This window comes from Urocampus carinirostris, chromosome 18, assembly GCF_059441175.1.
Source record: "Urocampus carinirostris isolate Australia breed hairy pipefish chromosome 18, RoL_Ucar_1.0, whole genome shotgun sequence".
In the NCBI taxonomy this organism is placed as follows: Eukaryota; Metazoa; Chordata; class Actinopteri; order Syngnathiformes; family Syngnathidae; genus Urocampus; species Urocampus carinirostris.
Genome location: NC_142366.1, coordinates 6996552 through 7013640, shown reverse-complemented (window position 1 = coordinate 7013640; position 17089 = coordinate 6996552). Strand labels below are relative to the sequence as shown.

Below are 17089 nucleotides of genomic sequence, written 5' to 3'. Positions count from 1 at the left end.
TAAGGTAATGCTTGGCGAATGAGCAGTAGCCTTTAATGTATATTTTGGTCGGTAATTAAAGAGGAATCGACAGCGGCCAGGATATTTCGAGGTCAAGGCCACACGGGAAGAAACGTAGCATCAAAGTGAGAGTGAGGAAGAGGAGAAGGAGGAGGTTTTGGGGACAAGGGGGGGATTAGCGGCTGGTGGTCCGGAGTCAGGTTCCCACCTCCCCTTCCCGCCCAGTTTTCGGTCACCGGTGCACTGAAGCTGCTTTGTTTGGACCAGGAGGAGGAGAAAAAGGAGGAGGAGGAGGAACCGGCCTTTAAAAGTCAGAACCGAGTCGCAGCAGTCAGAGTGGACTCCATCTCTCTCTCTTGTGAGCAGAATTTGGTTCCTGTCCAAGATGATTTCAAGGTAAAGAAACAAACGCCAAAAAACTGCAATAGAACTTGTATGATTTTTTTTTTCATGCAGGATTCCTCCGTGGTGCATCGGATTATTTCTGGTTCTGAGGTTGTCTGCAGGCCAAGACCTGGACGGTAGGTTCTGATAAGAATGAATGACAAAATCGCCCACTTTGGGACTTTTTAGCATTTGCATTTAAGTTTTAGCTATGAAATTTCCAGAGTTTCAACCAATTTGATAAACAAATTGTTATAATAATTTGAGTTCTGCTGTTTACCATATTTGATTTAGCATTAGCACCAATGTTTTAGGATAAAGTGATGCCATTTGAATTAAGTTAATAAACTAATGGTAATAATACTTTATTGAAATGTTGCAAGTTAGCCATTTTGACTATGTAGCTATAAAAGAGAGCAGGCTAACATTCGCATCATTAGCTGTTTCAATACAATGTCATATTGCTAATTTCTCCCAAACAAAAATTATTTTTTCAAATCATTAATCCGGTCAAAAGCCTCATCAACTACACCAGCTAGCTACAGGATGTTTAGGTTTAGCTAGCAAGAATTTTAATTAGCATTAGCGCCAAAGATTTGGCATTAAGTGTTGCCATTTGATTCAAGTTAATGAACTAATGGTAATAATATTGTTATGAAAAATTTCTGTTACCCATTTTGGCTATGTAGCTAGAAAAGAGAGCAAGCTAACATTAACTTCAGAAATTTCATGGTTACATTATTACGAATAATCAAATTTGCTGAGTCAGCCATTTTTCCAAATGGAACAAGGTGGTTTGGTTGTGTGACAAATATTTTGTGTTTTGATGAAAATACTTGAATTTTTTTTTGTATTTGTACTGCCATCTTGTGCTATTTAAAAGCATTGCATTGCATGACATTTTTTTGCCAGGAAATCCCACAAATGAGACTCTGCAGGCGTACCTAATGAATTTTTTAGATCTTGAAAGCAACATTGTGCTTTTTTAGGTTAATTGGGGGGAGGGGCTTCCTTAACGAGGCACAGACACAGCCCAATTGTGTGCAAGGAAAACAAACAGCTTGCTCGTAAAAATCAATTAGGAGTGGAAGGAAATTGAATGTAGTGGACTTGTTACATATTTTTTTCTCTATTGAGCATTCAATTGGACTTGATTTTATAAAGTATTCTAGAATTTGTGACATCAAAGCCAAAATTAACAACTTTTTTTAATTGAAGGGCATACTACATTTGAATACCAATTTTGGTCATTTATTAATCATTTAAAGTAAAACGTTTTGGAAAAAAACTAGTTCCCTTCACTTGCAGGCTTATGAAGCTAACATTAGCTTGCTCCTTTTTTCAAGTAGCTAATATGGCTAACACCGACATTTCACGGAAGTATTATGACAATTAGTTTACCTTTTTCAAACAACATCACTTTTATAGCTATGACATTTTTGCTAATGGTTACATCATGTCTAGAAAGCTAAAGCTTAACATTCTCTCGCTAGCTAATTTATTAGATAAAGATTTTGGCCTTGTTTATTATTTGGAAAGGCCTTTTTTGTGTGTTTGAAGCAATTAGCAATGAAGTGATAAAGATAATAAAATTAACTCTACATAGCCCCACCTTACTTACAGCAACAGACTAGTTTACTAATTTATAGATGTTAATTCATAAACTTAAATTTTTCTGGGGGAACATAGCTTCCTATCTAAATGGCATTACTTCAATAGCTAATATCTTTGTGCTATTGCTAAAAAAATTATGTAACTAGCTAATAATATTAAACATTCTGTCACCAGCTAATTTATGACATAAGGTTTTCAGCCTTATTGATTACTTGGAAATACCATTGTTTTGTGTATCTTGAAGCCAGTAGCAATAACACTAATGAAACTAACATTAGCTTACTCCCAATTATATCTTCATAGCCAACATTGCTTAAAGAAAAACACTAGTTTACTAAATTTAGCCATTAGTTCAAAACATTAAACACCTTTTCAGAAAACATTAGCCTCCTAATAGAAACAGTTACTATCATAGCTAATACTTTGGTGTTTATGCTAAAAAAAAAACATAATCCCGTTGCTAGACATTTACTGTCGCTTGCTAATGAATATATTTATATATAGATAGAACGATAGATAGATAGATACTTTAGCCAATGCAGCGTGTTATATGGCCCCATTTTGAAACTTATACTGGTTAACTCAATTGAGAAAGCAATTAGCAGCGTACAACTACATACCGTTAATGAAGCTTGCATTAGCTTGCTCTCTTTTCTAGCTATATGGATAATAAGGCTAACAACAACTTTTCAAAAATGTATTATGACCATTGGTTTAGTTGCTTGTTTCAAACAGGATCACTTTTCTTTTGATAACATGTTTCCTATTGCTTAAAAAAATGTTAAGCATTCTGTCGCTAGCTAATTCATTAGATGAGGCATTTGGTCTTATATTTTTTTTTCTGAATATTTTGAAGCAATTAGTAATGTAACTGTGTTGATACAGCTAATGAAACTAACGCCAGCTAGCTCCCAACTGAAGCTACATAGCCAACATTTCCTGCTGTGACATGCTAGTTTACTAAATTTAGTCATTATTTCATAATCTTATAAACCCTTTCGGAAAACATTAGCCTCCTAATCCAAATCCTCACCTTTTTATCTAATACTTAAGTGCAAATGCTAAATAAAAGCCCGTAGTCAGCAAAAGTTAAACATTATGTTGCTTGCTAATGTATATAATGATGTTACTGGCCCCATTGTGAATTTTTTTTCTACTTAACTAATGTGAAAAACTAATCTGCAGTGTACATTTAGATACAGCTAATGAAGCTAGCATTAGCTTGCTCCCTTTTTTTTAGCTATATGGCTAGTAAAGGCCAAGATATCACTAAATTATTTTGTTCATTAGTATAATAACTTGATTCTTACTGCATCCTTTGGATATACACATGATAAAAATGTTGGTGCTAATTCTAAGAGAAAACCTCCAGCTAGCGAAAGGTAGTGTTTCTGATGAAGCGTTTGTCCTTGTTTTTAAACTTTTTCTGATTAAACAAACTGAAAAGAAATATAAAAAAAGTCACTTCTTGTGTGTGTCTGGAAGCAATTAGCATCAAAGCCTCGATTCTAAACAAACGAGTGCACCAAACCAGTTTGAGCTACCGTTGTTGCACCACTTCAGAGCTAACGTCATTCTTTCCAAAAGCTGCGTCCTGTCATGATTTTTAATGGATGCTTTCTCTCTTCTGCACGTTGATGATCGTCATAAAAAAAACTAAAACATTTAAATGTTAAACTATTAGGCTAAATATAATAAGCGCCAGCTTGCACTAAAATAAAACGACAAATGTTGAATTTAATTTGTTATCTGAGCCCTAGGTGTTGCTTTATCACCTAATCATAGCTGATCTATGACTTATTTATGACCCTTTTTGCCCATCAAGATAAAGTTGACAGCTTGTTTTGAAAAGGAAACGCAATAGGAGATAGTGGCGAGCTAAATGGAAAAAAGGAAACAGTTGCGGCTAAATTTGCTCCCGAAAAAAAACAAAGGAAAAAAAATTACAAAACCAGGAAAGGCTCACGTCACGTCACACTTTGAAGAACAGAGGAGAAATTTTGGTTAGCTGTTAGCACCTTAGAATGTTAAAATGTTTATTGCGGGAAAAAGTTGAGGTCAGTGTTATTTCACAGTAAAACTTGATGATCCTATTAGCTTGTAGCTTGTTAGCCACCATGATCCGTAAGCTAAGTGAGGTGCTGTGGCTATTTTAACCTGTCAGCCTACTTATTAGCATGTGTGCTAAATTTTTATCAGTGTTTGTGGGTTACTTCATATTTGATTTGTTCTCTGTAAGCCTAACAGTGCAAAGTTGCATGGGATGTTGCTAACTTTTAGCATGTTAGCTTTTTTGAAAGAACATTTGCTCATAAATTTAGTGTTGGAAATAGTTGTGGTCAGTTTTCTTTCACAGTAAAATTCGATGATCTTATTAGCTTGTAGCTTGTTAGCATTTTTTGCAGCTTTTTTTGCCATCATGACCCGTCTGTTAAGTTAGGTGTTGTTGCTATTTTATTTTGTTAGCTTACCTATTAGTACGTTTGCTAAGTTTGATCAGTGTTTTGTGTCGGGCCAGCTTGAACACATGTTTGTTTCATTTTTTTGTTCGCATAACAGTGCAAAGTTGTCTGAGGTGTTGTTAGCCTTTAGCATGTTAGCTTGCACATCATACACTGAATGAAATGTCTATTTGAAGCTACATCCTACATTTTCTTCGAGACAGTTTCAAGTTAGGAGAAAGCTTTTTTTCCCCTTTAGTGTTGTTAGCTTTAGCATGCTAGCTTACATTTGTGTCAAAGACTAATTGATTGTATTGAATTACGTTTTTGATGCTGTACCTTCTTCGTTGTCTTTGCGATACTTTTGTGTTTGAAAAATTCTTAGTATTTTAGCTTGGATTGGAGATTTTTAATGGTTTCAGTAGCGCTAATGCGAATGAGCTATCTTTGTCATCCAAAAATTCTCATACAACATCTTGGGTGACATTTGTTGTTTTATTGTTTTTGTTGACTCAGCTGTGCTGCAGCTGTCTTTTTCGTTTCTAATGCTAGCAGAGGCTCATTAGCATTTCAAACGAAGGTTTGCTCCCATCGTTGGCTAGTAAACACAAATATTTCTCCTTCCGTTTTACAAGTTTCTTTGAACCAAGCGGAAGTCGTGGAAATGAAGTTAAAAATATTATGAAATGAAAAAAATTATTATCAGATTTTATTTAATATTTTGTTTTCATTTCCTATCGAAAATAAATTGAAAAAATGAGGAAAACGATTGTCAAATAATCAATTAATTATTCATAAAAGAACTATATATATATATATATATATATATATATATATATATATATATATATATATATATATATATATATATATATATATATATATATATATATATATATATATATATATATATATATATATATATATATATATATATATATATATATATATATATATATATATATATATATATATATATATATGATTTAATATTTTGGCCGATTGCATTATGAAACAGTTTTGCTCCTTGGGAATAAAAAAAAACAATTCCTTGGAACATAATTAAACATTTTGTAAACTAATGGAATCTGTAATTTTTTAAAGAAATATAAAATGAATAGGGCAGCACGGCGGCGCAGTGGTTAGCGCTTGTGCGGCACAGTTCATGTCATGGGAACCTGTTGTGGGTTCAAATCCAGCTCCAGACTTCCTGTGCGGAGTTTGTATGTTCTCCCCGTGCTTGCGTGGGTTTCCTCCGGGCACTCCGGTTTCCTCCCACGTTCCAAAAACATGCATTTCAGGTGAATTGGCCGGTCCAAATTGTCCCTAGGTGTGAATGAGCGAATGAGTTGTCTGTCCCTGTGTGCCCTGCGATTGGCTGGCAACCAGTTCAGGGTGTCCCCTGCCCACTGCCCGGAGATGGCTGGGATGGGCTCCAGCCCCCCCGCGACCCTGATGAGGATAAGCGGGACGGCTGATGAGATGAGATGAGATAAAATGAATAGTAGTAGATAATGATGATGATAGATAATGGCCATTACACCGGACTCAAAACCCATTTCTTCCAACTTGCCTACCCATAATAATCTGTCTCACATGCCCCCTCCCTTTTTAACAGTTGTTTTTATGTATGTATAGCTTGTTTTATTATAACTTCATTGTAGTTTTACAATTTTTGTATAGCAACCTTGGATATCCTAAAAGGTGTCTTGAAATAATATGTATTATTATTATTAGAATGAATACAAGTGATAAAAATAGTATAATGGAATTATATAATGTATTATAAAACAAAAATGTAAAATCATATATAATGATATAATCGAATAACATAACATTTAATTTATGAAAATGAAATAAGTTATAATGATAATGAAGAATAACAATAATTGAATGTTTATGAGGAAATCATCAAATATTTTCAACATCCACAATATTAGATCATTTTATGTGAAAGTATTTATTATTAATTGTTTTTAATGATTAATTTCATTTATTTATTTTAATTACATTTTGTTTACATTTTCCTTGGAAATTAATCTAAACATTTTTGTAAAGTTTTATAAGTAAAATAAGTAATATATACAGTATTGTGAATTTATGAAAATAATGACTAATCAACTAAGATATAATACTTAGAATGAGTGGAAATTTTTTTCCATATTTTCAACGAATAATTCACATTTCTTTCCAATCAAGTCATATCTTACACCGAACAATTGTTAAAAAGAGTGGATATTTCGGAAATTTGTTTTCCCAAATTTTTAACGGAAAAAAATATGTATTTTTAAAATCCAGTAATATAGTACACTGAACATGATATTGGCATGATATTTAGTGGTTGACTGAGCCCATTTTAATCCCATTTTAATCTCTAGAACCTGGTCGTAACATAGGCTAGGTTCACACTGTAGAGACCAATGCTCAGCTCCGCTTTTTGGTGAAATCCGATGTTTTTGCGAGATGGTTCGTATTTCCAACTAAATGCAACTTATATGCGACTTGATCTTCTTGTGTGAACACCACAAAGTGTGCCGCATGTGCAGAATAGGACATGTGATGTCAGGTTTGTGGAAGTACTCATGGATGTTAACAACAGAGCGTTGTCCCACCAAATATTAATTGAATCTAAAACATCACTTTCCCCCCATTGAATGCTCTCTGTGTAGTGTGATTTGAATGTAAATATTGATAAATACCACAAGAGCAGGGGTGTCAAACTCATTTTCATTGACCACACATCAACGTAATGTCTGTCAAAGGGCCTCATTTACTTTATAAATGAAACTAAATGTAATTGGTATTTAAAACAAATGCATTTACTCCCTTCTAGACAATAACTCTGAATTTATTAATTACAATTGAATTAGAAGTACACATATACAGTATAATATGTCATACATTAAATAAAGTGATACCTCTACATTTGATATACAAGATGCGAGATGTCTTTCGAGCAAAATATTTTCCACAACACATAAGAGAAAAAACATGTAACATAAAATATGTTCAGACATTAACACTAGAGATTGTAGCTTTAAATTCATGTTATTATCGTAGTATTTATCTCAGTACTGTATTTTTACATTTAGTTACTATTTCAGTGTGTTTTTAGTGATCAGGAAGATGTGTTCTATTTAGGTTTAACTTTCAGGAAGATGTGTTCTATTTAGGTTTAACTTGGATGCTTTTGGGAGGCCGGGAACAATTTTTTTGGTTTTCAGTTATTTGCTACCAGGAAAATTAACTCAAGATACAGGTAGGATACTGGCACGATTCGAGAACAAATTAATTTTGTTTGTAGAAGACTCACTTCATAAAAAATGTTTATTTAGACATTTAAATCGTATTTCTCAAGTTCAATCATAAGCATTGAAATGAAAATACTGGCGTGCGGTGGCACTGACTCTGAGCCGTCACTTCGCGGATATTGTTGTCAACTGGCATTGTGAGAAATGTAGTTTTTGGTCAAAGCATTGTTTGACCTGTTTTCAATTTTAGACACTCGGACATTTTAAGCTCTCGCAGGCCACATGAAATGATGTTCCGAGCCACATTTGGCCCACGGGCCGTGAATTCGACAACTTTGCACTAAAGGATACTTTGAGAATAAACGCAAGCAACATGTTGTGAATCCAGTTGAATGTGATTTTGTCTGATCTGGACTGTGAGTTACAAAATAAACAAGTGTTCATCTTCAATAGATGTGTGAATACATGACATTTGTGTTGTCATCCGCAGTGGTTGTTGATTTCTCTCCTTCCTCCCGCCTGGTTAAAGGCAAAATAGTGATGTCTGCTGCCTATCGATGGGTCGTGTGTATGTGCTTTGACCATTCACACAGCAGTTGCATTCAAAAGTATCAAAATTGAAATTAGAACAAAATATGAAAGTGGACTGAGTCTGGTGTGAAAAAATTGTATATGTGCCGGTGAAACGGACTTTAACAGATCGGATACAGGTTGCATTCTTGCAAAAACGTCCGATTTACCTTTGCTGTGAACATAGCTATAGTAATAACATGGTAACAACATCGCAATAACATATTCTTTTAGAAACGTTAGAAATGCATATCCAACTGATAGCCCTTTACGCTAATCAGTAACAAAAAAGTTTTTGGGCTTCAAAAACATTGGCGACCCCTCCAGTAGTCAATAAAACATCTGAGGAAAGATGGACTTTGTGTACTTGACCAGGAAAGCTGAAATTAATAGTCTTGTTGTATAAATTGTTAGTTTGTGGCACGCGTATGTGACCCCAAAGGCCAGACCCCTTTTAGGAAGGAGGGAGTCTGTGGCTTCCAAATCCGGAGAGCTTTTATGAGCTAGGCAAACACACCCTTTAACTCCTGCTTTCACTTCCACTTGTGAACTTCTCGGACTTGGCTTGCTAGCGTGACTAGCTTCTAATGGAGCGTTGGACCTCAAACCAGAACCAAATACAGTAGAACCCTGGGATACGATATAAATATAAAAAAAAGCATGTTGGGGAGGCAGCGTCATGAAGAAGGATGGCTCTCGTCTCAATAAACTGGCGAGGAAAGCGAGCTCTGTTGTGGGCACAGAGCTGGACAGCCTGACAACAGTAGCTGAGGGACGGGCACTGAAAAAGCTGCGGTCAATCATGGACCATTCATTACATCCACTACACAGCATTATATCCAGACAGAAGAGCAGCTTCAGTGACAGACTGCTGTCACTGTCTTGTACCACAGACAGATTGAAGAGATCTTTTCTTCCTCATGCCATGAGGCTCTTTAACTCCACCCGGCGGAGTAAAGGCCCACATTAAACCACATCCCCTACATTGCATATTACCGTATTTTATTGCAATGTGTATTCTGTGTAGCACGATCTAGATACTCTATATAACACGCTACAGTGGGTATTAGCACGTCACATTGGGTATTTGTATATTGTATTCTTTTTGCTTTGTTATTGTATTGTTCTCAGCGCTGGGATGCTGCTGGGAATGTGAATTTCGCTGCGGGGATTAATAAAGTATCTATCTATCTATCTAAATGGGTTCTGATTTGAGGCTCTTAGGCATTTGACAGAAACCTATGCTACTAAAGAGAAAAAGCATATTGGGAGTGAGTTCAGCCTACAGCATAAAAGCATTTGCAATAGCAGACCAGCATCTGATATAATGTTAACCTATAGCAAACAGGCATCTTAGAGACATAACTAAGTTTGAATTTTGTAAGTGTTTGGACATGCAAAATCATTTGTTGTGGCTGTAGCAGAGTGGGAAAATAGCATAAAAAGGTGTTAAAAAAAGATGTTTTGCTACATTGCCAAGTGAAAAAATTCTAAGGTGGGGTCGCCGGATCCGGGGGGGGGGGGGGGTCTACTTATAAATTATAGAAGTATATTATGTTTTGGGGTATGCAAAATGATCTGTTATTAATGTCGTTTAGGGAGGAAAATGACAACAAAACAATCTTAATCCACAGTGTAAAGTAAAAATGTCATAAGGCGAGGTTGCCATATCCCAGGGGTATGTGTTTATGCCCCACCAAAATCAGGAACCTTCCCAGGATGTTCAAAAATGGTCTCCTGAAACTGACGCTGGGTCTGTTTTACCTGATCTGGACTCAATGATCAAACTCTGTAACTTGGATACATTAGAAATTCGATTTTCTGCTTCCCGACATTTGTGTGAAAGCAACTTGGTCCACAGTCAGAATGTTTTCCAAAGGATTTCATACCGATCGTGAAGCGTTTGAGTCACCGTCAGTTCGGCTGACTGTGGAGCTGAGCCAGAGCAGATGGTTTCACTCCGAGGAACCCCCCTCCCCCTTCTTTCCCCCTTCCCTTTTCCATTTTGCCGTAGTAACAATTTGGACAAGTTACAAGTATCTCCGACGTGCTGAACGCAAACATAGCGGACCTTCAGATGACTTGAGTGGGATTTGTGGAAGTGGGGGCTGAGGGTCCTGGGGCCCGTTTTATGACTAAGATGAAAGCTGGCTGTTAGGTCGCACCTCTTCACGTCTTGACAAGTAGTTCCCCTCCCATACTGTGACAATGCGAGAAGTTAGACGAATGTTCCTTGAAAGTTACCGGCAAGGAAAAAAAATCCCCATCCTCCCTAAAATGAATTTTGGATGGGGCACAAAAATGTGTCTTTCAGACTCCTAAATGATAACCCCCTCCCATTAACATCCCTCTTCGACCTTTATGTCCTTATTGCGTGTCCGGTCCAGCTTAATTTGAAACGAATTACTAATATTTTGATTCCTTTTATTATTTACGTTTTTTTTACACAAAAAGGGAAAATTGGAGACAGATTGTTTGAGAAAATTAATCTGGATTGAAAATCGCCCGCGGTGGAATTTCCCTACAAACATTTGGACTCTGAGATTAATTTCCTCATCATCAAACTTCTGTTTGTCCGTCTATTTACATCTTTCTCTAACTTTTCCCACATTCTTTTTTTCTTATCTCTCTCCCTCTCTCTTTTCCTCTTTCTCCTGTTTACTGTTTTCTTCCCGCTCCCTTTCTATTTTGCTTATTCCTTTCTCCCTCTCTCCCTCTCTCTCTCTCTCTCTCTCTCTCTCTCTCTTTCTCTCTCTCTTTCTATCTCACTTTCTCTCTCTCTTTCCCTCTCTCTTTCTCTCTCTCTCCTTCTTTATCTCTTTCTCTTTCCTTCTTTGTCTCTTTCTAACACTTTATACTTCTCAATATCTATCTATTTCTCCTTTTCTCCATATTTGTTCCTTTCTAGGGCAGCACGGCGGCGCAGTGGTTGGCACGTGTGGGGCACAATTCTGAGGTCATGAGATCAAACCTCCTGTTAGAGTTGTTGTTCCCCGTGCTTGCGTGGGTTTCCTCCGGCACGCCGGTTTCCTCCCACATTCCAAAAACATGCATGTCAGGTTAATTGGCCGGTCCAAATTGTCCCTAGGTGTAAATGACCGAGCGAATTGTCCATCCCTGTGTGCCCTGCGACTGGCTGGCAACCAGTTCCGGGTGTCCCCTGCCCGAAGACAGCTTAGATGGGCTCAAACACCCCCCGGGACCCTACTGAGAATAAGCGGTGCAGATAATGGATGGATGGATGGATCTCCCTCTCTCTCTTTCCTTTGCTATCTCTTTTATTTTGTGAATTTCCCTGCGGGGATGAATAAAGTATCCATCCATCCATCCATCTATCTATCTATCTATCTATCTATCTATCTATCTATCTATCTATCTATCTATCTATCTATCTATCTATCTATCTATCTATCTATCTATCTATCTATCTATCTATCTATCTATCTATCTATCTATCTATCTATCTATCTATCTATCTATCTATCTATCTATCTATCTATCTATCTATCTATCTATCTATCTATCTATCTATCTATCTATCTATCTATCTATGTATCTATCTATCTATCTAATCTCTGTATCCTATTACCTCCATCCTTCTTCCCACCCTTCTCCCTCTCTGTACTTCTCTCTCTGTCCCTCTTTCTTCCCCCTACTTGTTTCTTTCTCTCTCCTCCACCTCCATATTTTACTCCCTTTCTGCATCTCCTTCCTCGCTCTCTTTCCATTTTACTCTCTCACTCCTTTTCCCCCTCCCGCTCCCTAACCCAATGTGTGATTCTTTCCCTTTTTTCCTTTGTCTTTCTCTCACTCTTTCACTTACTCTAACTTACTGTCTTCTTTTTTGTATTTTTCTCTTTCTTTCTGCTTTCTTTCATATTACCTTTTTTTCTCTCTCTTCCTCTCTCGCTCATAACCTCTTCCCAACACGAATGAAGTCAGGCTCCTTCCAACTCAGCTCGTTTTTTATTTCAAAGTCGAGCGCCACGTCACATTTATGGCGCCGTCGCTTTCTTTTTGAGTATCAGCCAAACATTGGTGTGCGTGTCCCGTTGCGCTGCATGTGTGTCCTCTCCATGAAAGAAGCTTGAATTTGTCAAGTTAATAGCAAGCAAATGTCAGAGTCAACTTACAGCTTGCATGTTTATCTTAATTACTACTCGCTCAAGAGCTGCAGAACCAGAAGTTGTCTATTAAACAAATATGAATGTATTTGCTATTTTGCTGATTTTTTTTGCATTTCTAGAAGTTTTACGTAAAGGAGCTGTATGGAATTTGGGATTTTGTTACTCTCTGTTGCCATCTCCTGGCTTAAAGTCGTGATTGCAGCCTTGGTCAGCTCATTTATGATGTACGTGCAAGTATGTGCAAGTCTTAAACATACTAGAAAAACTCTTGTTTTAAATCATTTTGGGGTTTTGTGTTGGCATTTAGACTCTACAAGAAGCAAGCCTATTCTTACTTTCACCATTTTCATGCTACACTGACAAAAAGAAAAAAAATAGCGGGATTCCGTGAACCATAACAGGAGGAGAACCCAAATGCGTGACGTTTCTCACACAAGATTTTATTTTGTGAGAAATGGGGCAATCTTGCACGTTAACCCAAACGCCAGGAATTCAGCGATCGTTGAGCGGAAGACCTAGGGCAGAAGTCTGGCGTGGAATGACAGATAACCACAGGCAGGCGAGATCGATACCAATTGCTCGAGCAGATATCGGACAGATGGAGCGATACCGGACAGGATTTATATCAGAACTGGATATCGAAATTAAACAGGACAAACTATATGGGAATGAAACTAGAGATCGATATTAAACAGGACAAAATAGTGCGATAAAAGTAAGACAAAAACATACATTGCAGTGGTGCTGTCTGCAGTGGAAATCGAAGGATAAGGACTCTTTGAACTCTATTGAGCATTGTTTTTGGTTTTTGAATGCTTAGAACAAAATGCATTGAAATGTTCATTAAAAATGCATTGCAATGTTGCGTAACATTACAATCAAATAAACAACAACAAAAATATGCAAGAAAATGATTAAACATGCCAAGGGAGAGAACATATGTTACAGAAAAATACCAACATTTTGACAAATATTATTACATTTAACAGACTGAGGGAAAGCTTGATGGACAAAATATTTCACATTGAGAAGTGATTAAAAAATATTTTCCGGCCGTGAATATGCACTTATGAATGTAAAATTAAGCTGAAACGATAATAAGTTGAGCATTGTTAACACATAGAGATCATCCATCCATTATCTGCACAGCTTATCCTCAGTAGGGTCGCGGGGCGCTGGAGCCCATCCCAGCTATCTTCGGGCAGTGGGCAGGGGACACCCTGAACTGGTTGCTAGCCAGTCGCAGGGCACACAGGAACAGACAATTCGCTCGCTCATGCACACCTAGGGTCAATTTGGACTGGCCATTTAACCTGAAATGCATGTTTTTGGAATGTGGGAGGAAACCGAGTGCCTGGAGGAAACCGACGCAAGCACGGGGAGAACATGCAGACTCCCCACAGGAAGTTCGATCTCATGACCTCAGAACTGTGTCGCACATGCGCTAACCACTGTGCCACCGTGCTGCCCACATAGAGAACATATTAAACAAAATATTAAGGACACCTCAAGTGACTCACCCCAACCTTAATCTTTTAAATAATTTCACATGTACTACCTGTTGAGCGACCCTAAAATGATTCTAATAAGTTTTAATTTCTCAATATCGTTTGCCATTCACAATTTTGTTTATTCATAATTTACCAACTAGAATCTGCCTTGACCCAATTTTCTTCTGTTTGGATCTTTCCCAAGCTCATAAACACGGGTTACTAGACTCATGTACCCCTTACTAAATTGGGCGTGACCTAACTCAGGAAGAGGGCGTGGCCTGACCCCGGAAAACCTGCACTGGAATGACGTTGTAGTTTCCCAGCACTGACATCCTGAGTTTCAAATTGAAAAAAATAAATTAAAACACATAGTGTAATGATGTCATCAAGTGAGCGTGCTGTGGGAACATTGGACCAAGAACCGGCTGCTTCTCCTCGCTCATTTTCCTGGTCCGCCGGGAGGAATCATAATCCCCTAATTAGCCCACCACGGGGGAAATTCCCACGATGCAATCACAAGTTCCGTCATGTTTACTTTAATTGCAGCCCAAGATACAATGACTAAAATTTATCGAATATAATTATGCGTGTATCGGCCTGACACCTCGAAACAACTTGTATCAAATTCAAAGCCCACAGGCATTTGGTGGCGTGCCAAAATAGTTTTGTAGCCTTTAATACATATTTAAAAATTGTTGCTGTCATTTGAAGAATTCCCATTTCTATTGTTATTGTTGTTCTACTTTTTTTGCCTATATGGAATGTTTATTAGGGCGGCATGGTAGCGCAGTGGTTAGCCCGTCCGCGGCACAGTTCTAAAGTCATGGGATCGAACCTTCCTGTGTGGAGTTTGCATGTTCGCCCCATTCTTGCGTGAGTTTCCCCCAGCCACTCCGGTTTTCTCCCACATTCCAAAAACAAGTCAAGTCAATTGAGAATAAGAATAGCATGCTGCCCTATGGTGCAGAGATTAAGGGTTCAAGTCCAGCTACTGCAGCCTCCCTGTGTGGAGTTTGCATGTTCTCCCGGTGTTTGCGTGGGTTTCCTCCGGGCGCTACGGTTTCTTCCCACATTCCAAAAACATGCATGTCAGATTAATTGACCAGTCCCAGTTGTCCCTGCGTGAGTTGTCTGTCTCTGTGTGCTTGCGACTGGCTGGCAACCAGTTCAGGGTGTCCCCTGCCCACTGTCCGAAGATAGGTGGGAAGGGTTCCAGCACCCACCGCAACCCTACTGAGGACAAGCAGTGCAGATATTGGATGGAATGTTTATGACCCAATTCGGTGTATTGTCCTAAATAAAATAACAATAGTTTTGTAAAACATGACACATCTACATTATTACCATTCCATAAAATAAAATACACCAATTGAAATGTGTAGAAAAAAATGAATTAAAATATAATCATACAAAATACATACATTACCTTATAAATCCCAATTTGTGTGTGTGTGTGCATGTGTGTTTATATGTTAGTTGTAGGCCCCGAAACAGCCAAACCAGTTTTCTTGAAAAAGGACACAGACATACTTTAGGTTTCCGTGTGTGTCTTTAGTGAGATTTCAAGGTACCCCCAATAAATGTTAACACAATTCATAAACATCTGCTTTTGTGGGGTCTCCAACAGCCTCTATTGGCTAAATTGGGTACTGAAGCTCCTGACCAGTGACAACTCCAAACAGCCCAATCCAATCTTCCAGGCAATCGGCTTGGCTATGGCGTGCCATATGCTTGTAAATACAATAGAATAAGTTAATCAAGTAAATGAAAAATATATAAAATAAAACAACAAAGTTAGGGGGGATTGGGGGTCTTTCTCAATTAGGGGGTGTGCTGTCACCCAACAACCACTCCAAAAAAACAGGGATGGAAAAAGTCAAACCTCAAAAGCAGCCACATCAAAAAAAGGGATGGCGCCTTCTGTTTTTGCGGTCCAATTGGAACACGCGGCAGAAGTGCTCCTGACTTCCTGATTTGGGGGGTCTTATACAGGAGCTTCCTTTGTACCGCACCGTTAAATGAGTGCAGCTTTAACGCCTTCCAGATGGGAAAAAAACACCACCAGGGGGCGCTGTATTAAAATGCCACGCCATTAAATTAGTGCAATTTTAAGGCCTTCCAGATGAAACCAATACCGGCCACCATGGGGGTACTATATCCAATCGTGCCCGACGGCGTCACAATAAGAGAAACCATCTGCTTGCACACGCGTGTGCTAAAGCGTCAGAACATTACTCCATTTTTTGTTTATTGTCCTGGAAAAGGTGAATAGGAGGCAGATTGTTATTTATAGGACGTTTTTGACACGTTGTCAGACTCGAGGGAGTCAGTGAAAAGATGGACGACGACTTTACAGGGAAAGACATGGAAAAAAGGTTCTGTTAATTTGCATCAAAGCAACATATTTCATGGAAAAGTCATGCACAAAAGTTATAGTTGACGTTTCATGAGGTACACAGTCTTGTCTGTAGTCGTCAATGGCACTGAATCTATAAGAAAAGTGGACCTGTACTGATATTAGCATGGCGAAGTGTTTTGGCAATGTTGTTAGCATTCACATGCGTAGCGGTCGATGGCACTGGATGTGTTTCCAAAAATGGATTTGTGCTAATGTTAACGTTTCATAGAGGTTGGGGCTACGTTTAGTGAAGTGCAGTGCTGTTATCCAGAGGAGTGATATGTAACTGCAGTTGTTTAAATGAATGTGTCACATACTGTATTAAATAATTAATCGCTTAAACACAAGTACAAGCAATTCATGGGCTTCAGTTCATGCTTATTGTCACCTACCTTATAAACTTAAAACATTTTAAAAAATGATTACAAAAAAGAAGGTTAATAAAAGTACTGCAACATCTAACATACAAAAAATAAAGTCAAATGAATGTAAAAAAAATACAAAAAGTAATTTAGAAAACCGTAAGGAATGTTTCAAAAAATGTCTTAAAAGTAAACAAGTCAAAATATACTAAGATAAAATAAGTAAAATTAATAATATCAAAAAAAGAAAATGACAAAATAAAAACAATAGAAGTAAAATAATATAAATATAAAAACAAAACAAAAATCCAAAAATGTGATTTGAAATATAACATGAGTAAAATAGAAAATAAAAATAATTAAAAAAAAATGAGATGGTCAAATCAAGTCAAGTCATTGTTTTTTTGTGACGCCCTTAATCCTAAAGAGTCTCAAAGGGCTGCACAGAC

The 17089-nt window shown here is 37.5% G+C and overlaps 1 protein-coding gene across 1 annotated transcript in view; it reads left to right on the top strand.

Annotated features, from left to right (window-relative positions):
• Positions 1-288: 288 nt before the first annotated feature.
• Positions 289-17089, top strand: part of LOC148348248 (uncharacterized) — a 35784-nt gene continuing 18983 nt past the window's right edge. The window contains exons 1-2 of the mRNA XM_088322604.1: positions 289-396; positions 457-521. Coding sequence (XP_088178730.1) covers positions 386-396; positions 457-521 — 76 coding nt within the window. The 5' untranslated portion in view covers positions 289-385. The remainder of the gene's footprint in view (positions 397-456; positions 522-17089) is intronic.